At 39.6% G+C, this 24,312-nt stretch overlaps 3 protein-coding genes across 4 annotated transcripts; 2 read left to right on the plus strand and 1 right to left on the minus strand.

Annotated features, from left to right (window-relative positions):
• Positions 1-4,105: 4,105 nt before the first annotated feature.
• On the minus strand, positions 4,106-8,164 carry psmb12 (proteasome 20S subunit beta 12). The gene is made up of 6 exons (XM_065470332.1): positions 8,002-8,164; positions 7,509-7,579; positions 6,376-6,507; positions 5,709-5,838; positions 5,477-5,621; positions 4,106-4,527 (listed from the first exon to the last, which is right to left on the minus strand). Exons 1-6 carry the CDS (start codon positions 8,047-8,049, stop codon positions 4,400-4,402), a joined length of 654 nt encoding a protein of 217 aa, XP_065326404.1. The 5' UTR covers positions 8,050-8,164; the 3' UTR covers positions 4,106-4,399.
• On the plus strand, positions 8,108-11,333 carry psmb13a (proteasome 20S subunit beta 13a). Of its 2 annotated transcripts, none has more exons than XM_065470327.1 (8): positions 8,108-8,206; positions 8,505-8,592; positions 9,134-9,231; positions 9,611-9,751; positions 9,867-9,982; positions 10,218-10,276; positions 10,622-10,773; positions 11,112-11,333. In XM_065470327.1, exons 1-8 carry the CDS (start codon positions 8,145-8,147, stop codon positions 11,221-11,223), a joined length of 828 nt encoding a protein of 275 aa, XP_065326399.1. In that variant the 5' UTR covers positions 8,108-8,144; the 3' UTR covers positions 11,224-11,333. The 2 variants fall into 2 exon arrangements, with proteins under 2 accessions (XP_065326399.1, XP_065326400.1); XM_065470328.1 differs by having other exon boundaries at positions 8,176-8,278.
• Positions 11,334-11,774: 441 nt separating this feature from the next.
• Positions 11,775-22,411, plus strand: psmb8a (proteasome 20S subunit beta 8A). Its single transcript, XM_065470329.1, has 6 exons — positions 11,775-12,073; positions 12,337-12,478; positions 15,082-15,193; positions 15,644-15,773; positions 21,077-21,281; positions 21,441-22,411. The coding sequence occupies exons 1-6, from the start codon at positions 11,924-11,926 to the stop codon at positions 21,527-21,529; spliced, it is 828 nt and encodes a 275-aa protein (XP_065326401.1). The 5' UTR covers positions 11,775-11,923; the 3' UTR covers positions 21,530-22,411.
• The last annotated feature ends 1,901 nt before the right edge of the window (positions 22,412-24,312 follow it).

The raw sequence follows: 24,312 nt of genomic DNA on the forward strand, positions 1-24,312 counted from the left end.
TCAGGCTTGTTCACCCTCAGCAGTGAGCTGCACCAGTAACAGCCCGTGTTTCAGTCAGCTGAGCTTCATTGTGCTACACGCAGTTAAGTAGGTCAGCACTGAGAAAGTATGACAGCTGAACAGGGGAGCCAAAAATGCGCATTTATACTTAAACTGTGTTCTCGGTTTATGTTGTATTGTAATTTACTCCCTTTACCTCCCAGATCCTGCAATGATTTGCTGCGTGAATCCTCTAATCTTCTCTCATCTGGTGATATTAAATTTAAAAATCATTTTGGTAGGTGACTTTATTTATTACTGATCCCTCTAACTGCACTGCCACAGAATTCCTTAACATTTTTTAAATTTAGTGCAGTGTTACTGAGCCCACACATAACTGTGGCCACACTTCTATCAGTGGATAAGGTTTTTACTCTTGGTTTATCTATAATATTTGCATAAGTTCACAAATGTGTCATTTTTGACAAATTTGTTTAGTTTTATATCTTTAATGAGCACTGGGCAGCTAGATTTTCTGCTCTCCTTTCTATTATGACTGTATCCACAACTTTTTTTTTTTTTTTTTTCAGATTTCAGGGACTCGGGTTCATTGGTTTAATAGTGTTTGTTCATCAGTTCTGGATAGGATTGCACAGTAACCCTCTACTGCATAGCGTTGCACTGAGGCAACAAACCACATTTTCATACCTTACACTGGCCCTTCAAAAAAAACACTTTTTTTTTCAAAATATGCTACCAGGCACATCTCTTTCCAATAAAATGATGAGTTGAAGGTGGTGTGACTTATATTTGGGGGGGGGGGGGGGGGGCAGGACCCCTTTCTGCAAGCTGCACTACATGAGAGACATCTCCATTCGGAGGCAAGATAAAGATCACTATTTTACATGTTTATAGTGAAATAGATGTATATTAAAAAAAATACTTGTATGTGCATGAATATGCTAAGAAGCATATTTGATTGTTTTTTCTACTTTTTAAAATTTATTTATACAGTAAAACTGTTAATTTTCATTCGTTGCCTCAAGGCAACACTGCGCAGTTAGCCCAATTTATTTCAAGCAATTGAGTGCATTTGCATATGTGTGTAGAGATGTGTTTGTGTGCCTTTATATGATTATAGTCAATGCTTTTTATTTTACAATCTACTCATAATTACAGGACATGGATGTAAAAACCTTTTATGCAAGGAAACCAAGGGAATGTGCATTTTCTGTCCTCAGAAAGTGAGGACAGTGAGCTTTCAGGGAGTGACAGTGAAGTAGAGGAGTATGAGGTTTGAGGGACACTTAGGAGCTCAGGGGTCAGGGGTCAGTTGGTAAAGTAACTGTGTCTGTGTGTGTGTTAGTGCCCAAATAGCAAGCAGGTCTGGCCAGGATCTGGTATCAAGTCAGCACTTTGAGTAATCTGGGAGAGTAGAAAAGCGCTATATAAAAATCAGTCCATTCACTGTCTGAACAGTTTCGGCATGTTACTTTTGCACTGTTTTGCATGTTCCGGCACATGTTGTTATTGCATGGCTTGATTAAGGTACACATTAGGCTGACATCTGGGGCCAGAGCTGAAACTGTTCAGGCCAGCACAGGGCCAGTATGTCTACAACTGGCCCGTGGCTGCACACCACCTACAGATGGCCCACATACCGCAATGAATGACGGCCCTTTGGTGGCCCAGATCAGGTTTGCCAGAGGTAATCCACACATGGGCCAGCACAGGACCACCAGGGTGTCTGAAACTGGCCTTGTGCTGGCCCATGTGTGGGCCACCTCTGGCAAACCAGGTCTGGGCCACCAAAGGGCCGTCATTCTTTGCGGTATGTGGGCCATGTGTAAGTACATTGTGTGGGCCTGATCCCTGCCATACCAATATTGCTGTGCAGGTGTCAGTGTGTGTGGTCGTGTATTACTTATTGTTGTGGGGACACAAATTTGTTTACACACTCACATTGTGAGGTCTCGCCTACTTTATGGGGACAAATTGCAAGGTAAATCATTCAATTTTAAGGTGAAGGCTTGAGTCAGGGTTAGGGTAAGGTTCAGGCAGGGAATAGTGATGGGTAGAGTCAGGATAAGTCTCCAGGAAATTAATGTAAGTTAATGTAATGTCCACAAAAGTGATGGAAACACAACGTGTGTGTGTGTGTGTGTGTGCGTGCGTGCGTGCGTGCGTGCGTGCGTGCGTGCGTGCGTGCGCGCGTGCGTGCGTAGGGTTAGGGTCAAATGTTGGATGCATTTTGGTGTTTTATTGTTTTGTGAAATGTTTACATTGTTTATTTATTTGTTCATCCTTGTTGTATTAATACAACTTATTATAGAAGGCATTTTACTACCCTTGTCGCACAGTGTTGCCTTGAAGCAACAAACCAATATCTGTTTGGGGGGGGCAGGGTGTCAAATTTTATGATTGATATATTATTAGGGACCCTAAAACTCCCCCAAAATAGGGAGAAATATTTTTTTCCCAAAAAATTAAAAAGTCATGCAGTAGAGGGTCAGATTAGCCTCAGTCATCAGTTCTTCCCCTTGGATCAGTGATCACATCAGTCTCCACAGAAGACAGTGCAGAATGAATCTCCACGTTCACTACCTCCACACGAAGGAGTTACTAACCACGCTCATCCAACTCATGAGTGTGAGAACATCTTATTTTGCTAATTCACTAATTAACTATAATAAACAGAGTCCAAGGTTATTGTTGGAAACCATAGGAGATTCTTGCTCAGTTTGCTGTCTTCTGTCCTCTTCTTATGATTGTGACAAAATTTTAGATTTCTTTAATGTTGAAATCAACAGTATCAGGTTGTAGTTCACGTCTGTACCCTGTCAACTGGCAGTTTCTCACCCAGGTCTGTTGTCCAAGTTTAAAATGATTTCTACAACAAATCTTTTTTATATATTCTCACACATAAGTTTTTCTTCCTGTCCAATGGACATTAACTGTGCTAAATTCATTGAAAAGATCTGACCTGTCATCTTCCCCTGCCTTCTCTTTGTTATATAGTAACCCCCTGGCTGCTTTCCAGCCAGCATAAATAGCCAGCATCTTTCCTCCTTAGATCACAAAGTTTTAGATAATTGCAGGTCAATTACCAAACTCATGTTTAAAATCTCTGAGAAAGTTGTTGCTCATCAGCTCCTTCAGCTCACTGAAAGAAACAACATTTTTGATAAATTCCAGTCTGTTTACAGACAAAGCCACAGCACTGAAACAGTTTTATGGAAAATTACTGTTATTCTAACGCGCTCAGATGAAGGTGAACATTAGATTTTAGACCTGATCAACTTATCTGCAGCCTTTGTTGCTCATGCTACTCTTATCAACAGATTATTTATCAAACAGATAATTTAGAAATCATGTAAATCAATGTATGTTCTCATCTGCACCTCTTATGTTGAGTCCCCCAGTGGGTCTATCCCTGGACCAGTTTTGTTTATTTGTTTATGTTTATTTGTTACCGCTAGGTTTCTGGTTTTGATAGAATCTCCTACTATTGCTATTCAGATGACACACAGCTGCACTTTTCTGTAAAGGCCCAGACAGTTTCTCTAAGGAGGTTGGTCAGTACATTGGTCCCTCACCAGTAACATCAAATCATCACCAACATCTGGATTTTGAATTTCACGTACACTAAAAGCTCATTCAGACTTATTTTCTTCACCTCAGAAATATTTTAAAAATCAAACTTTTACAGTCATTCAATCATCTTGGACTTTTAAACACACTTTAATTTTCTTCTGCCTTTCACTTTTCACAAGCACCTCTCAGTCCTCCATACCTCATGTCAAACTGCAATCCTTCAGACTGTTCTGATTTGTTTCAAATGACTGATGAAAACACATTTTTATAGATTTTTATAAGTGTCTTTTTATGTGTCTGTATGTTTGAGCATGTCTAATTCAATGTGTGGCTTTAACTCAAACAGTGAAGCACTGTAACTCTGTTTTAAAAAGGACTATACAAATAAAGTTATTATTAATCCTATTGTCACTTACAATCACACAGTTACAATATTGAAAGAGCACCACAACAGCAACAATTGCAAGAAAAGACAAAAAGAAAGAATTTTGGAAATGGAAATATTTTATTTTTTATTTATTTATTTTTTCTGACATGGAAAAACCCCACAAAAACTTGATGTTTGGTCACAAGGGTGGAAAGTTGATTTCTGTATAACTACCTCTGACTGCTTGCAATTCAGTAATAAAGACTTGTTTTTACAGCAGTGTTTCTAGATTTCCACAACGTCTTCACTGAGTAGAAATAACTTGTTTTTCAGGAGTCTGACTTCAGTTGAGTGTTTAACTTGTTACATCCTAAACAGACAAAACAGGTAATACAAATCCAGCGTCCAAATAACCGCTCTTTGATTTCATTGGTTTGATGGTAGGAGGAACGAAGGCGGTCACTCATCGTGGAACTTGGGTAGCTTGTCACCAGGTACAACCACATGCTCCACCCCCTTTTCTGTTACCACCACCAGGTGAGCGACACCCCCGCTGACGTTGTCTCTGCCCATGGCCAGAGCAAGAGCTGTGAGCAGGGAGAGAAAAGGATGAAGCAAAAAGAGGGCAGGAGAGGAAGAAAGGCAGGAATAAAAATATTATTTGAGTTGAACAGTAAGAAGTCATCAGTTTCCAGCATATATACAACTTCTAACATTTACAGCTGTGTCACCAACAAACACAAAGTTTGATTTTTATATAACATCATAACACCAGTGAAAGCCTCCCACTCAGAAACAGCTGATTTTTTTTTTTTTTTTTTTTTTTTACAATAACGTGAGTTTATATATAAGATTTATATGTGTGTATTAGATATTTTTTGAGTTACAGACCCTCCAGCTTCACAGGGGTGGGTTGAATTTTTGTGCTTTAAAAAAAAACAATTTAATAACTACAGGAGCAACCAAATCAATTTTACACCCAAATTTGAATTTCAGTATCATGTTATATATCACAGTCTACATAGAAAAACTTTAATGCCAATTTAATACCTGTGATAAAGAGTAACAGAAAGAAGTACTGATACTCTGGATGTTTGATCTGTTTCCTCATAATTAAATACAGAAACCTTGAAAAGTAGTTTTTGCATAAAATATAAAGACTACATATGAAATATAAAGTTATATGTAAAGTCTCCTTTGCAACTGCATTTTGACACAAAGCTTATGATTCAGTCTAATGTGTGTGGCATGTAGTAAAAGTCCAGAAAAACACTGCATGAGTACCAGTTTATTTATCATTTAGGATCATTTCTTTAAGCTAAATCTCCTGCTTAAGAGTGTAAGATGTGGTTAAAAGTTCAATTTAAATTGATGTATAAATATTTTTCAATTATGTTAAATTCATCACAATCCCAGCAAACATTTTCCAAGAACAATCATTTTCTCCTGTACTGTGATTTTTCCTCTTCATGCAATCAACAATTTCCCCGCAAAATATTTTAACATCTTGATGTAAACATGGTGAAAAAACGGTACCGTTAGTGGCAAACTGCAGGCATTCCTCTTTCGTCATGTTGGGTTTGTATTTAGCGTCAATGTAGCCATAGATATAAGTGCTGCCTGAGCCGGCGATGGTAACAAGCTGATTAATCAACATCCCGCCAAGAGCCACAACGTACACCTGGAAAGAGATGGAGAAGATCTTAGTGCAGCAGCTCGCTCATCAGCTCTTCTGAGATGTCTGACAGTCTTCACAGAGATCTCCTACCTGTGGTCCGTTTTTCTTGTCCCAGCCTGCTGTTATGAAGCCAGCCTGCAGCTCCTCCCTGTTTTTGTAGCACAAATCCTTCAACACGGATGCTGCTGCGATCACCTGTGGAGGGCTCTCCATCTGGACACTGCAGAAGAGTGAGAACAGGCAGACACAGCCAACTGTTATTTTAATATGATTGAATGTAGTATTTACATTAATGTGATGTTCAGAAAAATGTTTGAATAATTCAAGAACATTTTCCAGCAAAATATAAAGAAATGTGGGCTCAATATCAATCACCAGGTATCATTAGCTCAACGGAGCCCACTGATAAATTAAACTGTTGCCAAAGCACGTTGGGAAATGAGCCTAAAAACAGCATCTATTACACTGAGAAAATCCATTATTGTAGTTTATTTCTCTTCTTCAAATAAAGAAATACTTTCCAATTCAGATCTAACTGAAGCTACTGCAGTGCTTACACTTAAACTTTGGAGCAATTGGGGACAAGAACAACTTTGGTCATGCCCGCAGAGGCTGACTGGTACAAACATTTGTGTTTCAGATACAACCTACAAGTCTGAAGTTTGGCAAGGTGGATTCTCTCATTATTGTGATCTCACAAACCTCATTGGACTTGAATTGTTGAGCAAAGTAATTTAAACCTGTGCTGTGCGCATACCTGTGGAAGGACAGGTGAAACTTTGCAGCCTTGGTGATGGCCTGAGCATCTGCAAGTGAACCAGCTATGCAGCAGAAGATCCGGTCGTGAACCTGAATCACTTTGTTGATGGTCTTAGATGATACATACTCCCTGAGGAGAAAGTTGGAATGAACAGTGTTTCAGTGTTTGACATAGACACAACACACATAGTTGCAGCATGGAGATGGGTAATCTGTGGCTGTAGCAGATGGTGTGAACATCAGAGTATGTGAATGCGATAACTCAACAATGAGGTAATGTAGGATTTTCACATTTATACCAGAGGTGCACCTATTCCAGTGCTGAGGGGCACTGCTGCCAGCATTTTTATATCGTACTACTTGGGTTTATAAGAAACACTTTCAGTAAAATAACATTAAACCTGTAGTTCAGTAAAGTACTTGAGTAAAAATACTTGCTTAAATTTATACTAAGCCTATTCATGGTCTTATCCAATGAGTTTGGCACTGTAGGTTTAACAGTCCATTGGCACTGGCAGGGGGTCAACCCATTTCAGGGGGTGCTGGTGCTGTTCCATGACTACCTTAACATACCCCTGCCCTGCACCACTGTTTCACATCCATCTAGGACCAAGACACCTACATTCTGTCTTTAAAGGTGGAGCACAACGCTCCATGCTCTGCCTGCCTACTGTAAGCAAGCATGTGGCCTTGAAAATAACAATAAAAATAACAATAGCTACTTGTCCACGGTGTCCACAGCTGTCTATCCCTTTGATGACAAAATCTACATCAAAAATCACCCAAACAGACCCTCAGGAAAGTATAAAAGTGGCCCAAGCCTGGGACCCAGTGTATGTGATTATTTTTTCACTTGTCAGTAAAATTACACAAAAACTACAAAACCAGATTTGATTAAACTTTATACAAATAAAATTTTGGTGCAGATGTGTTTATACTGGAAAATAAGGTACTGTCTTCGGTGGCGATGAAACGGATGAAAACAAAAGTACTAAATTGTATCAGCACAGACCACTGTGCAGATTCATTTTTATTCTTTACCACGTTTACCAAACCAGGGAGTGAATGAGCGTCCCTGCAGTGCGATTATGTTTTAATTTACAGTTAAACTGCATAAATTAAAACCCTTACTCTCCCACTGAAGCTCTGGAGTCTGAACCAATCACAACCCCGCCATCAAAAACGGCCGCCAGGATGGTGGTCTGCGGGAGGAGAGGAGATAGTTTTTAAACAAGTATGACTAACTTATCATTGAGGTACACCGCATCATAACAACATTATTTTTCCTGGTCATTCATGAAGACTGAGGAACGCTATGAATTCTGGGATTTGGAGTTCAGAAAAGGATGAGGCTGTGAAAATGAAAGTATAGCTGACAGTTTTCTGCATAAAAACTCTAAAATCAAACGAGCTCATAGTTTAGAAGTTAACATTTACTGATATCATTATTAGTAAAATAACCAGTTGATGTGGTTTCAGTTAGTTTTAGCTTCGTGTTCAGGTAAACGCATCACCTGTTCAAACACGACATCGTCTAATGTTCAAACCTCCTGTTTTACACACGATGACTTCTGTGTTTCATCTTTAGATAAAAACACTCGTTACCTGGTGCAGGTTTACTTACCCCCGTGCTGACTCCTTTGACTCGTGAGTCCGTGCAGTGTTTCTCCATTTTAACTCCAAAATCGAAAGAGAGGAAGAGCTGACGCTCGGAACAGCGACCTCAGGCGCTCCGAGACGCGCAGACGAGCCGCACTCACCTCCACAATGGCGCTAGCAAATGTCTTCGAAACTCCCGCACCTGGCTTTAACTTTGACAACGCGGGAAGGTAAGAGCTTCTTTTAATGTTCTCAGAGCTGCAGACTGAATCAGTGAGGAAGGAAATCAAATGAAACCGTCGGTAAGACTGAACTTACATCGAGATCAAAAACGAAACTAACTTTTCCTGATTTTATATCAGATTAATCGCAGACAATGAAAAGTCCTTTGTTCACGGTTATTACAAGTCTATTTTCAACATGTAGCTAATGAAAAGTTGCTTTACCCCAGCCCAGCACAAACACACGCACCACACACTCAGCACCCCTGACCCCTCCTCTCTCTCCTCTTCATCTTCCTCCTTATAGAAACGCTGCATTAGAGGGTCTCTTTCATGGAGCACAGACTCCCAAACCTATGAAAACCGGGACCACCATCGCAGGAGTGGTGTTCAAGGTGAGTATATCTGTGGGACACTGCACGGACAAAAACACGAATAAACAAAAACAATAACTTTGTGTGTTTTAGTCCAAAAACAAAAACCACTGTTTCTAAAAGAATACCAAACTTACTCTTTCCCATGGTTGCCTTTGTTTTGTATTTATTCTACTAGAGAAACTTAAACACTAAACTACAAACGGTTTTATTTTGCTTAATTCAAAGGCTCTTATCTCGCATGGTGCTGTGAGCAGAGATTCTCCAAAGCATTACACTCAAAGTCTGCCTAACCCTAACCCACAAATAGCATGTAATGAATGACGTAAAAAAAATAAATGCAGTAGACAAACAATATCCCAGCATTTGCTAAATATTTACCTTAGATTTAATCATTTCTTGCTTTAAAAATTTGCATTTCAGTCTGCTTTTGCCTAAAATACTGCATTGCTATTTGAATGCTGGTCTGCAAGAATATTCCTATGAACATTTACTTTATGGAGCTGTTAACATAATGATTGTCAGGCACATGAATATGATTCAAGTGACTGTGTTTCTACAGGATGGGGTGGTGCTGGGAGCAGATACCAGAGCTACATCTGGTGAAGTGGTGGCCGACAAAATGTGCGCTAAAATCCATTACATCTCTCCAAATATATAGTAAGTTTCATTAGCAGAGAAATAACTTCTGACTCTCTCACAGTTATTTTCATCCAGTTGTTTCATGTAAACTGCTGTCATTTATTCTTTGAACAGCTCATTTTACTATTAACTCACACTTATACTTTAAACTTATTCTTAAGCAATTTAATACATTGTTACATGTGGAGAGAAAAGAATGAGATAGCATCCTCTGTTCATATAAAACATTCAAACGAAGCAGCTGTAGTAGATTACAATAGCTTCATGCTACTGATGATATTCTGTGATATTACGGCTGCTGTGGGAGAAGAACAGAGTCCTCCCATTGCTAATTCATCCTTTATTTTTTGTTTTTCATCTTTTAACTCATCTGTTCTTTGTCTCTGTGTGTCTGTAGTTGTTGTGGAGCTGGTACAGCAGCAGATACAGAAAAGACCACCGACCTTCTGTCCTCCAACCTCACCATCTACTCTCTGAACAGCGGGAGGAACCCTCGTGTCGTCATGGCCACTAACATACTGCAGGATATGCTTTACAGGTGAGTGTTGCACACACTCAGGTGTGTTTTTAGAACGTGGAGGTGAGTTTACCATTAGTGACGATTTTTAAATTAGTAATAGAAGTTTGTGTTAATGATATATAATTGGTCTCAGGTATCACGGTCAAATTGGGGCCAATCTTATACTCGGGGGAGTGGATTGTACTGGAAACCACCTGTACACTGTGGGACCATATGGGAGTGTAAATAAGGTGCCTTACCTTTCAATGGGTATGTGATATAACTGCTTTCAGTAAAAGTATTAGTCTTTTTATTGGATTCTTGGTTAGTGTTTCTGTAATGCTTTTGTCTCTGGCTCTTCAGTCCAGCATGTAAGAGCTGCTTTATATAAAAATGTCAGCAATGGGTTGTTGTTACTAATATAAATTACATTATACAAGTATTTGATTCACTCACAGAATACATACAGTCTGTGTTTAGCTGACTTTACTTTGTGTTCATGCAGGATCTGGGGATCTGGCTGCTCTTGGGATTTTAGAGGATGGGTTCAAACCTGACTTAGAGGTACACCAGAAATAAAACACACACACAAAAAAAGTGGTATAAATACTGTGAAATGACAGCTGCTCATTTAAACTTGATCAAAAAATTATTTCATTTCATTTTTGTGGATCTTTAACTGCAGTGTGGCAGGACAAAAGGGAATTAATTACAAACTGTAATTATATAATTATTGAGAAAGTGTTTAAAACAGTTCATCCCTGTCCTTTGTGTCTTTCACAACTATCAGAAAATGCATGCAGCCATCTGGAAGTTGTTGCAGCTGGATTGTAAAGCTCACAGTTGCCTCTTTTTTCTGCTTCATGTTCTATTTGCTTTTTTCTTCATTTAATTTCTGTCCTCTCTCAGCTGGAGCCGGCGAAGGAGCTGGTGCGAGCTGCTATTCAAGCAGGCATCATGAATGACCTCGGCTCAGGCAACAACATCGACATTTGTGTGATCACCAAACAAGGAGTGGACTACATCAGACCCTACCGGGAGTCACAGTACAAAGACAAGAGGTACATATGTATCAGTATGACTTCATTCATGATCTTAAAAAGGAGAAGAAACTTAAAAATGAACAATATATCAGTTAAAAACACAAAACTATAGTTTGACTTGAGTATTTAACCCTGACTGTCTGTTCATTTATGCTGTACATGCAGCACATGATGGCTGTTGTAAAAGCTGTAAAAATATTTTTCCAAGCTCCTAATATGTGATTATAACAGCACATTGGTTTCCACTCTTATTATGCAGGGATACAAGGGAAAGTGTGTATTTGGATTACATGTATTGTGTGTACAACAGTTTCCCAGCATAGAAAATTTAAGATTATCTTTCTTCTTCCTCCTAGGAAAACAAAATACAAATATCCACCAGGAGCAACACCGATTCTGACAGAGAAAGTCGTCCCCTTAAAGCTGGAGATTGTGCAGGAAACTGTGCAGAAGATGGAGACGGCCTGAATTTCAGCACAGAACCACAGGATTTACACATAAATGATCAATGTGGCAAACATGTGACTGACACTGGTTTCATGGGTTTGACTGCTGATAAAAACTTTCAATAAAATATATGATACACTATGATGCTTCCCAGTGTTTCTTTCTCTAATTATTTTTAAGCACACTGTGGTATTTGAACCACCAAACAACAGACATGAACTAATAATAACAGTTATAATACGACAGGAATGTTACATTTACTTCTACACCATTAATTAAACACATTAAATGCTGTATTTGATTGAATGCGTTAATGTCACTGATCTGCGCTGTTATCTCGAAAACCTGTCGGCTGCGCTTCCGCTAAGATACTGATTGTGTAAAAGAATAAAGCCTTCCTATTGGCTGAAATTTAAATTGATCGTTGAACTTCGATAGAATATTAAGATTCCAATTTTTTTTAGGTTAATGGGATTTCAGGAGGAATTATCAGAGCATTACTTATTGCTAGTAGATGTTTTGTTTCATGTGAAAATTAAAAAAAAAAAAAAAGCCTGCACCGATGAAGAGTTTTAAAAACTTTCACTTTCGATTTCTTTGTCGCGTAAGCTACGAGGAAATCCATCGTACTGCGAATGGATCGACTTCGCCGTCGTTTGGTTGATGTTTAGGCCGTTGTGTTAAATACAAAGTTAAATTCCTCCCAACTTTAGGACACACGATGGCTATTTTTGATGTGAGCGGTTATAAAAAATATTGTGAACTCCGTGAACAGATTTTTCCAGCAGGACTGACGCATCTTGTAGACCGAACCAACCACTACAACTTTGGCACTAAAACCCAGGAGTTTGCTGTCCCTCCGGGTGTAGACGTGAGTATGATATTAACATTTCTCCCTCTTTTTAAATCAGCTACAGAATCCAAACATCAGACTCGGTGTTATAAAGCTTTACGCGTCTCTTCGCTTCTGTTGTTGTAAGCAGAGACCTTCACAATGTTAGGGTCTATGGATAAAGTTTGGGTTTATGATCTGTTTAATTTCATTTTACATATGCTAGATATGGTCTCTTACTTTCTGTTTAGCATACTCAGACCCATTACAGACCATAAGTTCCCTTTTTGGTTTCATTACAGCCTTCAGGGTTTCTAAAGTCCTGCAACCATGACGGAGGTGTGTGTATTGAAATGAACCACGGTACCACCACCCTGGCCTTCAAATTCAAGCACGGAGTCATCGTGGCAGTGGACTCCAGAGCCTCAGCAGGAAACTACCTAGGTATGATGAATAACTGGTAGAGTCTGTCTGCAGTTTGCCAACCACAAAAACATGTCTGAAAATCTATGATTAAATTTTAAATTTTTCATTTCTAATTCCATAAGTGAAAAAAGCAAAAGTAAAGGTTAAGGAAACGGTGGAAATCATCTGTTAAGAACCTAAAAAATAGTCAAGCATGCTTCCAAAGATATAATTGGCCTCATTCGTGAGGTTAGTGTAATCATTAAATGTTTGTCCAGGATAAAAGCAATATTTAACTCCAGATTTCACTGATTTTGCTGATAGACTTTGCTCCTAATCTTAGATTTGTACATTGGGGCACAGTCTGTGGAGATGTTTCTTTATATTCTGCTCTTGTCCAACGGAAACATGCTGAATAATACAAATAATAACATTTTGATACAGGCTATTAGAAGGGTCTGCATAGGGATACTGTGTTACTGAATCAACAAGTAAAGTATGTTAAGCTATAGTTTCTCATTTAACTGGTCAGAATACACAACTAATAATACCAATACTAATACCATACCATTTCAAATAAACCTTGTTAATTCAAAGAAGTAAAGAAAGAGCTCTATATTATTTATTGTGTACGCCCATTGTTTATGAAACTAACTTTACAAAAATGTGAAAATGTTTCTACAGAGCAGAGAATGATCTTCTTTTATTCATCTTGAAGCATCCACTTTAGCGTTTTCACTGCCACCATCTTGATTTTCTGGAGTGATAAGTAACTGTGTTTTGATAAGTTACCAGCCAGTGTTAGCAACTTGCCCGCATAGACTATACAGGGCGCCACACACAGACATAGAGTAATTAGTATTAAGAAATATATACAGGTCCTTCTCAAAAAATTAGCATATTGTGATAAAGTTCATTATTTCCTGTAATGTACTGATAAACATTAGACTTTCATATATTTTAGATTCATTACACACAACTGAAGTAGTTCAAGCCTTTCATTGTTTTAATATTGATGATTTTGGCATGAAAACCCAAAATTCCTGTCTCAAAAAATTAGCATATCATGAAAAGGTTCTCTAAACGAGCTATTAACCTAACCATCTGAATCAACGAATTAACTCTAAACACCTGCAAAAGATTCCTGAGGCTTTTAAAAACTCCCAGCCTGGTTCATTACTCAAAACCGCAATCATGGGTAAGACTGCCGACCTGACTGCTGTCCAGAAGGCCATCATTGACACCCTCGAGCAAGAGGGTAAGACACAGAAAGAAATTTCTGAACGAATAGGCTGTTCCCAGAGTGCTGTATCAAGGCACCTCAGTGGGAAGTCTGTGGGAAGGAAAAAGTGTGGCAGAAAATGCTGCACAACGAGAAGAGGTGACCGGACCCTGAGGAAGATTGTGGAGACGCACCGATTCCAGACCTTGGGGGACCTGCGGAAGAAGTGGACTGAGTCTGGAGTAGAAACATCCAGAGCCACCGTGTACAGGCGTGTGCAGGAAATGGGCTACAGGTGCCGCATTCCCCAGGTCAAGCCACTTTTGAACCAGAAACAGCAGCAGAAGCGCCTGACCTGGGCTACAGAGAAGCAGCACTGGACTGTTGCTCAGTGGTCCAAAGTACTTTTTTCGGATGAAAGCAACTTTTGCATGTCATTCGGAAATCAAGGCGCCAGAGTCTGGAGGAAGACTGGGGAGAGGGAAATGCCAAAATGCCTGAAGTCCAGTGTCAAGTACCCACAGTCAGTGATGGTCTGGGGTGCCATGTCAGCTGCCGGTGTTGGTCCACTGTGTTTTATCAAGGGCAGGGTCAATGCAGCTAGCTATCAGGAGATTTTGGAGCACTTCATGCTTCCATCTGCTGAAAAACTTTATGGAGATGAATGGATATTGTGAAGAGAAAGTTGAGAGATGCAAGACCCAACACTCTGGATGAGCTTAAGGCCGCTATCGAAGCATCCTGGGCCTCCATAACACCTCAGCAGTGCCACAGGCTGATTGCCTCCATGCCACGCCGCATTGAAGCAGTCATTTCTGCAAAAGGATTCCTGACCAAGTATTGAGTGCATAACTGAACATAATTATTTGAAGGTTGACTTTTTTTGTATTAAAAACACTTTTCTTTTATTGGTCGGATGAAATATGCTAATTTTTTGAGACAGGAATTTTGGGTTTTCATGAGTTATGTATGCCAAAATCATCAATATTAAAACAATTAAAAGGCTTGAACTACTTCAGTTGTGTGTAATGAATCTAAAATATATGAAAGTCTAATGTTTATCAGTACATTACAGGAAATAATGAACTTTATCACAATATGCTAATTTTTTGAGAAGGACCTGTATATAAAATAGTGAAATTTCACTTACCAAAACCTAAGAATTAACTTTCTGGATGATCTGCATAAGAAAACAGGTCATACTACAGACAGCGAACATCTTTTTCTTCTCTCAGAGAATTGATGTTCACCAAAGCAGTAATCTGTGCTCAGTAGTTGGTGAAAAGAGAAACAAGTAATATTGTCCATGAATGACAACTTCAAATTCTGGTTTCAAGCAACAGGAAAACATGCGTTGCTTGTTTAGAGAATCTCAGTGAACTCCTGTATCTGAATCAGTCCATTTGTCATGTGTCTGCAGCATCAAAAGATGCCAACAAGGTGATAGAGATCAACTCTTACCTGCTGGGCACCATGTCAGGTAGTGCTGCAGACTGCCAGCACTGGGAGAGACTCCTGGCCAAAGAGTGCAGGTATGTCCAGTTTGAATATATCAAACCCCATATTTTAAACCATCAAAAGAGCAGAATACTTCTTACAGTTCCTGAACTGTAAGAAGTATTCTGGCTCATCAGTGGGTTCAGTGTGTGGTGTCAAGACTCCCCTGACACCACACACTGAACCCACTGATGAGCCACAAACCACACCCCACCACACACTTAAGGAAGTTACAAGGTTTTCCAAAGTGTTTGAAGTTTAAAAAAAAAGATTGATGTAAGTGTTCATTTGACTAATGAGTGTTAAACAGTGTGTAAAATTTTCAAAAATATCAAAATGTCTAGAGAGAATGTTACATCATACCCAGCACCCTTCCAAAGGTCAGCAGAATGGATTAAGAAGGGCTACAGGCACAAGTCAGGCTTGAGTGGTTAGCTGATTTTTCTGATAGTAATTTGGTCCTGTGTTGTTATTCTTTCCCTCAGGCTGTACAGGCTGAGAAACAACCACCGGATCTCTGTGGCTGCTGCATCTAAGCTTCTGTCCAACATGATGCTGGGTTACAGAGGAATGGGGCTCTCTATGGGAAGCATGATCTGTGGATGGGACAAGCAGGTAGTATATGTGTGGGATACAAGTCAGGCAGAAGGTTTAATGAGAAAAACATATTAGAAATGACTTGGACATCTGAGGTAAAAATGTCTCCTGTCTTGTTCATGTTATCACGGTGGACAAATATCAACAATGGCTGCTTTGCTGATGAAACGGTTACTTAATTGAAATATATGTCACTTTAAAGTTAACCTGGATAAGGTTTAAAATAGGTGAAGTCAGGTTGCTGATTATATATCTGTACAGTGGTGTGTAATAGTGTTTACCCCTGTTACATGTTTGTCACAGTTACATGTTTTTGATTATCAAAAAAATGTAAATATGAGACAAACAGAATACAAAATGCAGTTTCTAAATGAAGGTGTTTATGATTAAGGGAAAAATCCAAACCTACATGGCCTGTGTGAAAAAGTGATTGTCCCCTAAACCTAATAACATAAGGTTATGTATATAACCCCGGTTCTCTGAGTAGCATGAGTGAGTGTCTCACTATGGGAACGCCTCCTGCGTGACCTCATCAGAAGCTCAAATACCATTACGCCAGCCTTTACAGGCTGGCTAGGTGACACCCATGTCAGGAGGGGCTAGTGCCTCCCTATATAATAGCCTGACATAGCGTCAGATGTCATTCAAAACAAGCCCACCTCTTCCTCGCTTCCATAGCAAGGAGGGCGGTCTGGTGAGACACTCACTCATGCTACTCAGAGAACCGGGGTTATATACATAACCTTAAGTTCTCTTTCATAGCATTCGTTTCGTGTCTCACTATGGGAGAAATACTGACTCCCGGATTGCCAGACATGCCTGTTAAGAAGACAACTGTCCCCAACAGCACCTCACAGGTGAGAAGCCCCCACCTGGGAAGAACCTGCACTGAGGACTGAATGTGCTAGGTTAGGCGCCGTCACATCTAACCTGTAAAACCTAGCAAATGTGTGAGGTGAGGTCCAGCATGCAGCTGCACACACCTCCTGAATAGAAACTCCCCTAAAGAGAGCCCATGAGGTTGCCAGACCTCTAGTGGAATGCGCACGTAAGCCAGCAGGGGGCTGAAGGCCCCTGCTAGTATAGGCCAGGGCAATCGCTCCCACTATCCAATGGGAGAGGCGCTGTTTAGACACAGGCTTTTCCATATGTGGTTTAGCCCAGGACACGAACAGCTGGTCACTTTGTCTGACACTCTGGGTTCGGTCCATGTAAATGCGCAGAGCACGGACTGGACACAAGGTATGCAGCCGCTGTTGCTCCTCTGAGGAGAAAGGCGGTGGGCAAAAGGCCAGCAGTTCTATAGGGGAACATGTGCCGACCACCTTCGGGACAAAGGCAGGGTTGAGCCGCATACTGACCCTCGTATTATCCGAGGAGAACTGAATGCATGACTGATGCACTGAGAGAGCGTGGATCTCTCCCACACGTTTAGCAGAAGCTAAGGCAATTAATAGAGCCGTCTTCAAGGACAGAAATTTTAACTCAACCTGTTCCAGGGGTTCAAATGGGCAACAGGAGAGCGCAGCCAATACTGTGGGAAGGGCCCACGATGGAGCCAACGGCCTAGATGTAGGCAATTTACGCCGTGCACCCTTCATGAAACGGCATATTAAGGGATGCTGGCCAACAGTCCTCCCCTCAAAACCAATATGGCAGGCCGAAATCGCCGCCAAATACACCTTAATGGTGGAGAAGGCTTTACCCTTATCAATCAGGGCCTGAAGAAATGACAGAATCACAGCCACAGAGCACTGAAAAGGGATGGTCTGTGATTCTACACACCAGCTTTCAAACAGACGCCACTTGTGCTCATATAGCGTCCTAGTGGACGATGCTCTAGAACACTGAATAGTATCGATAACACTATGAGGGAGCCCCACTGTGTTCAGGTTAAACCACTCACGGGCCAAGCCCATAGAGCTAGCCTCTCTGGGTGGGGGTGGAATATTTCCCCCTGTGCCTGAGACAGACAGCAGGAACTCCGAGTCAGCCGACTCATCTCTGTCCTCGTTGGCATCTCCTCCCCAGATGACTCCAGCATCAGGGAAAAGCTCACGATCTCCGTGTGCCTCCAGCGACGGGAAAGCGGTCGCGATGGGCTGGGGGTCTGCCTCTGCCCAGCTCGGCCCTGGCGTTGCGGCCAAATCATCGGGCATCTCAGTGTCTCCTTGCGCCGCAGCTTCACACAGCAAAGGGTCGCCGCCCGACAGGTTAGCCTGGCGAGCTAGCCTGCGGCGGAGTAGCTTGCGTGGGAAAGCCGCGCAGTGGATACAGTCTTGTGCGGGTGTCAAGGCGGCCTGAGCGTGGGATAAACCCAGGCACGCCGCACACACGGGGTGTGTATCCCAGGCAGAAATTTTCTTGCCGCAAGGACAGAGTTTTGCAACTTCGTTGGCAGCCGTAGCCATGGTTAGCTAGAGGGTTGCGCACATTAGCGAGACTGACACCGAGTGCGGAGAATATTGCTATTCTTCGCTAACGTGGGGTGAAAAGTGTTGCTACTTTTCTACAGGTATTGCTACCCAATGTGTAAAAAGACCGCTAGCGTTGAGGGGTATTGCTACCTGATGGTAAAGCTAGGGGTATCTTTATTAGCAAAGTGTTGCTACTTCGCTTTCGGAAAATATTGCTACTTCCCTGGGTGAAAGTATTGCTACTTGGCACCAGCACTAGTAACAGAGCAGTATTGCTACTGCTTGTATGCTAGTGGACAACTGAAAAGCTGGGAACAAAGCGCCCGGCGACCGAGTTGTTCACTCGAATCTGTGGACAGTTTAGCTTTAGCACCCAATCGCACAGTTGTCTACAGGCTTCTGTGAGAAGCGAGAAGAGGTTTTTGAATGACATCTGACGCTATGTCAGGCTATTATATAGGGAGGCACTAGCCCCTCCTGACATGGGCATCACCTAGCCAGCCTGTAAAGGCTGGCGTAATGGTATTTGAGCTTCTGATGAGGTCACGCAGGAGGCGTTCCCATAGTGAGACACGAAACGAATGCTATGAAAGAGAACTGGTTGGGCTACTCTTAGCAGCAAGAACTGCAATCAAGCATTTGTGATCGCATTTGCATTTTGAGCATGAACTGCCTTTTTAAGGTCATGCCACAGCATCTCAATCAGATTCAGGTCAGGACTTTGACTAGACAACTCCAAAGCCTTCATTTAGTTTTTCTTAAGTCATTCAAAGATGGACTTGCTACAGAACCCAAGTGCGCTTCAGCGTGAGGTCACAAACAGATAATTGGACATTCTCCTTCAGGATGTTTTGGCAGACAGCAGAATTCATGGTTCCATTTACTACAGCAGGTCTTCCAGGTCCGGCGGCAGTAACAGCCCCAGACTATCACATGACCACCATGTTTTCCTGTTGGTATGATGTTCCTTTTCTGAAATGCTGGGTTACTTTTATGCCAGATGTAACAGGACACACACCAAAAGTTAAACTTTTGTCTCCCAAAAGTTTTGGGGATCATCGAGATGTTTTCTTGCAAAACTGAGTTGAGCCTTTATGTTCTTTTTGCTCAGCAGTGGTCTTTGTCTTAGAACTTGGCTATGTAGGTAGGGCTGTGTATCGTCACTGATTTCTAGAATCGATGCGATTCAGATTCACAAGGTCCCGATTCGATTTGAATCAGGGAAATTTTGCCTCAGACAGTCAGGAATATTATAATTCTGAATACTTATCAGTACATATACATATTTTTATATCTATAAAAAGAAAGCTGACACTTGCGAGACTTTATCAAAGGTGTAAACATCACAGCAGATGCCTTTGTGTCAAAGAAACTGAAGATAAAACACAGAAAAAAATTAAGGAGATTTTCCTGGCCTGGCTTTTTATAGCAGATAACCTTATAAATATTCTGCAGTAGAACAAAAATGGAAGAAAACCATGAATCGACATATGAACATTACCTGATGCTGCTGAAGTGAAGTTACAGAGGTTTTTATTAGAGAAACAGCTAAGCATTTTGCAATTTTGCCTAATTTTATGAAGTTTAAAATTGTTTAGTATTGAATAGCAGAAATGAGGCTTTCTTCTCAGAAGTCAATTAAATAAAAATAAAAAAACAGTGGCCGACTGCGCTGTAAACAACGGTAGACTGGTGGGTAATAAGCAAGCGAATAATGCAGAAAACAGAGAATTTTAGATGGGAAACTGTTCCTGAGAGAGAGAGAGCTGTGCATGAAGTGTGATTTTTATCGTGAATCTAGTGCAAAAAGGACGTAAACACAAAGCGTGGACCCGCCGACACATCAGAATCTGCGAGCTGTCGGCTTTCAGCCCCGACCGTGTCCGTGAGAAAGGCGACATCTCACTGATTCTGATGCGTTGGCGGGTCCGCGTTTTGTGTTTACGTCTTTGTGCAGAATCCGTGTTCCTGCTCTCATTTACTGTTTTAGCTGTTTGGTGGTTGTTGAAATTTTGTGAGGTTTAACCTGAGATTCTGGCATTTCAGGCAAAATAAATTTATATTTAAAAATCAATTCAGGATTTTAATAAATTGAGATCATGTTATCCAAGCTAGAATTTATTTTAATTGATTTTAATTGATAAATCAATAATCAAAACCCACCCTTATATGTAGGCCATTTTTGCCCCATCTCTAATGACTCTCACTGTGGTTTGCAGGATTCCCACAGCTTTACAAATGGCTTTATAACCTTTTCCAGACTGAGAGATCTCAATTACTTTGCTTCTCATTTGTTCCCTTAATATCTTTGAACTGCGGCATGATGTCTGGCTTTTGAGGATCTTTTGGTCTACTCCACTTTGTCAGGCAGGTCCTGTTTAAGTGTTTTCTTGATTCAGAACAGGTGTGGCAGTAATCAAGCCTGGGTGTGGCTGAAGAAATTTAACTCAGCTTTCCAAAGATGTGATGCACGATACAGCAGAGTTAATTATTGTTATAACGGGGGTGGGGAATCACTTTTTCACTCAGGCCATGTAGGTCTGTTTTTTTGTCCTGCTTAATAAGAAATACTGTAATTTAGAAACTGTATTTTGTGTTTACTTGTGTTGTCGTTGTCTAATATTTCAATTTGTTTGATGAACTGAAAAATTTAAGTGTGACAAACATATAAAAAAATAGGAAATCAGGAGGTGGGCAAACACTTCTTCATCCCACTGTATGTCACAAGATGGAAATCCCCAAATGGAAAAATCTCTGAAAAAATTAATTATGTCTTTTAATAAATCTTGGGCAGATGTGTAAATGCCAGAGAAATAATTCTTGCATCTTTGCTGGTCAGATCTGTAATTTGTGCCATTTTATTCTGAACCAAATGTTAGAAAAAACACATTGTGTGTTCTGCAGGGTCCTGGTCTGTACTATGTGGATGATAATGGGACACGTCTGTCTGGTCGTATGTTTTCTACTGGCTGTGGAAATAGTTATGCCTACGGTGTGGTGGACAGCGGCTATAGGGAAGACATGACAGTAGAGGAGGCGTATGAGCTCGGCCGTCGAGGCATTACACATGCTACACACAGAGATGCTTACTCTGGAGGGGTGGTCAACAGTGAGTACACACAGTGTTTTTTTGTATGATACAGTTCTAGGTTACGTTTTCATACAATTTCTAAGTATTTGTTTATTAGTTGTATGTTAGTTGTTGTGTGTGTATATGTTTACTCATCGCTGTGTTTTGGGGATTTTGTGTGTTTGTTTGTGTGTGTAGTGTATCACATGAGGGAAGACGGCTGGATAAAGGTGTGTAAGGATGACGTGTCGGAGCTGATCCATCGCTACAGAAAAGGAATGTTCTGAGTTTCATCAATAAATCCAGATCAGCATGTTGAAAACTGTCCAAAACAATACTGATGTTTTTGGAAATGATCCACAAACCTCATTATAAGCAGTTTTCACTGTGATGCGAGTAGAGAAAAATTCCAAGAAAATCAATTAGAATAAATTTATTGAAAATTTTGATTTTGCACTAAATATTAAGATGTTTTCTTTATAAGATTGTACCTATTAAAATGACTCCAAATCATGACTTGTGTAATAATTCCCGTTAACTATGTTGTGTTGCACTGTGTTATAAAATATTAGTTACACAATTGACAAAATTCCTTCTGACTGATATCTGTGTTAACAGGATTGGCATGTCTGTCAGAATGATAAGGTACAGTAGTATAAAGACAAAATAATTATCTTTAGCTATAGTTAAAATACATATCTGGTATATATTGCAATATACAAAATATATATACCAAGTAAAATGCAAATGCTTATTACTGAATTGGGAAAATAGTGCTAATATAATTTTTATTATTTAAACAAACTATCTAGAGCTAGTTCGATTTCAATTTCAGTTTGATCAGAAAATCTTTCTGAGATCAACACATTTGTTGCAATAGAGCTCTGAAGACAGATTATATATTGCATATAGAAAGTCACATTATTCTGAACAGGCTCTTAGAGTAGTGTTTCTAAGTTGAAGTTAGTTACTGCTCATTCCAGCAACATGATGAACTGCTGGAACTGAATGAATAATACCATGAGCTGAGTTTTCCCTTATTTAGAGTTTGTGTGAGGAAATGTCAAAGCCCAAAGCCATTGGGTCATATGATGCGCAGTAGTTTTTAACGCTGTACTCAAAATGTGGACATCTTGGCAGATATAATAAAAAAGGTTTTGAAATGGAAACAGGTATGATTTCAAGATTTGTGGTGAAATTATGGAATAGAATTTTGTTTATTGTGAATAGTTTTCATGTGCCAGATTTGGTAGCAGCCTACACCTTATGGTATAACATACAAACATTTACTGTTTATTTTTTTAATGCATAATTCTCCTACTATGAAATTGTCATTGGTCAGCTGGAGATTTTAACCTCTAAATATTAAGCATGACCCAGCTTGACTTTGGGTTAGCAGTAGGATGAGGATGCACTTAATATCCACCTTTTTGTGCAGAATTTTGCTTCTTTAGAACAAACAAATGTAAATATATTTGAGGAGACTTTTTTGAAATGTAACATGTTCTAGTTTGTGAAAAAAATCTATTTAACATGTGACCAAAACAACACCAAACCTTAGATGGTATGTCATTAAAAAGTTAAAGGAAAAAAAATAAGAAAATAAAAATTAAATTGTTTTGTAAAAAAAACAACAACTTTAAAACACAAAGCACCAAACCTCATCTACAGTATTAAATGGTATTAAACAGTTTAACATTTAACTTTCTGATAACACTTTAGTAAGTCACTTGTAATTATGACTGTAAACGTTACAAAAGAAAATTATCATGAAAACTGCATATGGATATAAATAAAAAGATCTGTTTATATGTGAATGCATTTAATTGACTTTATTAATAGTATTTTCTTAATGCATGCTCAATCATCCAGGTAAAGAAATCCCAAAAAGTTGATTCTGTTCATCTGGACGTAGCGTTTTCAGTGAGAGAAAACATGACGAAATAACAAGAGAATGTTTTTAGACAGTCCTTGAAATAAAAATCTAGAAAAATTTAGAAGCTGCTGAGCAAAAATTTTAAAAAAGAAAACACCATGTATGTATAGAGCTCTATATGCAATGTATTTTGATCCAAATACTCAATGGTCCAGAAAATCATTGCATAACAGTGACTTTAAAGCTATGGTGCATAAAAATGTCCCAGCGGGATCACACAAGCGTGGTCTGCCAAAGCTGTGGACCAAGTGAGCTCACAGCCCTTCCCGCCAGAGTTGGCTCCCAAGTTGACTGTCGTGAAACCGTCACAAATCAATGATATCACAACTCTGAAAGTAACTGAATGTAACTCTATATTGGACATCAAATATCAGATAACTAAATTAATACTGAGTTACATTTCTATACTGTAATAGGCTTCATAGGTGGTTAACATCATTGGTTGACATTCAGCTTAACCTTTTCAGATGTTTTCATTATTTTTCATTACCTAAGAATTAAATGTTTTACACAATGAGAAAAACTAAAATAATTCACTGTCAAAATATGATTTTAAATTTTAAAAAAAAGGGAAATGACAGCACAGCAAGAAAACATAGCTAATATTGTTTATCACAATTATGAAGCCTGAATAATGGTTACTGATATTTTTATTTTTAGGATTTATTTTTATTGCATGCCAGCTGCAGATGATAAAAAAATTTGATGTAAACATATGAACAAATGGATCAAGTTTTATTAGTGATAACAAAGAACAGGTCATCAGTTGGCAGCCAGAAATCAGTTAAACAGATTTTCAGGTGAACACTTTGGCAACCAAAACACCAACCTGAGCTAGAAATGGAAAAAATCTAGTTTCATAAATGTTACTCAACAGTTCAATTAATTTTTGTGGCAAAGACAAAGATTAAATATCTTTATATGTAAAATCTTTACTTTATCCCTTTCTATACAGGAGTATGCGAATAGGTCTGTGTACAAACTTAAAGGGTAAAAAGCAATAACCAGATCTAATTAACTATATCTATACTTCATTTATTGTACATAAAAAACCAAAAGCTCAAATTTGAAGATGTATGTATGAACTGGAATCAAATATTTCTTCATATACTGTAATAAATCTTGTGACTTTTT

The sequence above is a fragment of the Pelmatolapia mariae genome, linkage group LG22 (assembly GCF_036321145.2).
Source record: "Pelmatolapia mariae isolate MD_Pm_ZW linkage group LG22, Pm_UMD_F_2, whole genome shotgun sequence".
Classification (NCBI taxonomy): domain Eukaryota; kingdom Metazoa; phylum Chordata; class Actinopteri; order Cichliformes; family Cichlidae; genus Pelmatolapia; species Pelmatolapia mariae.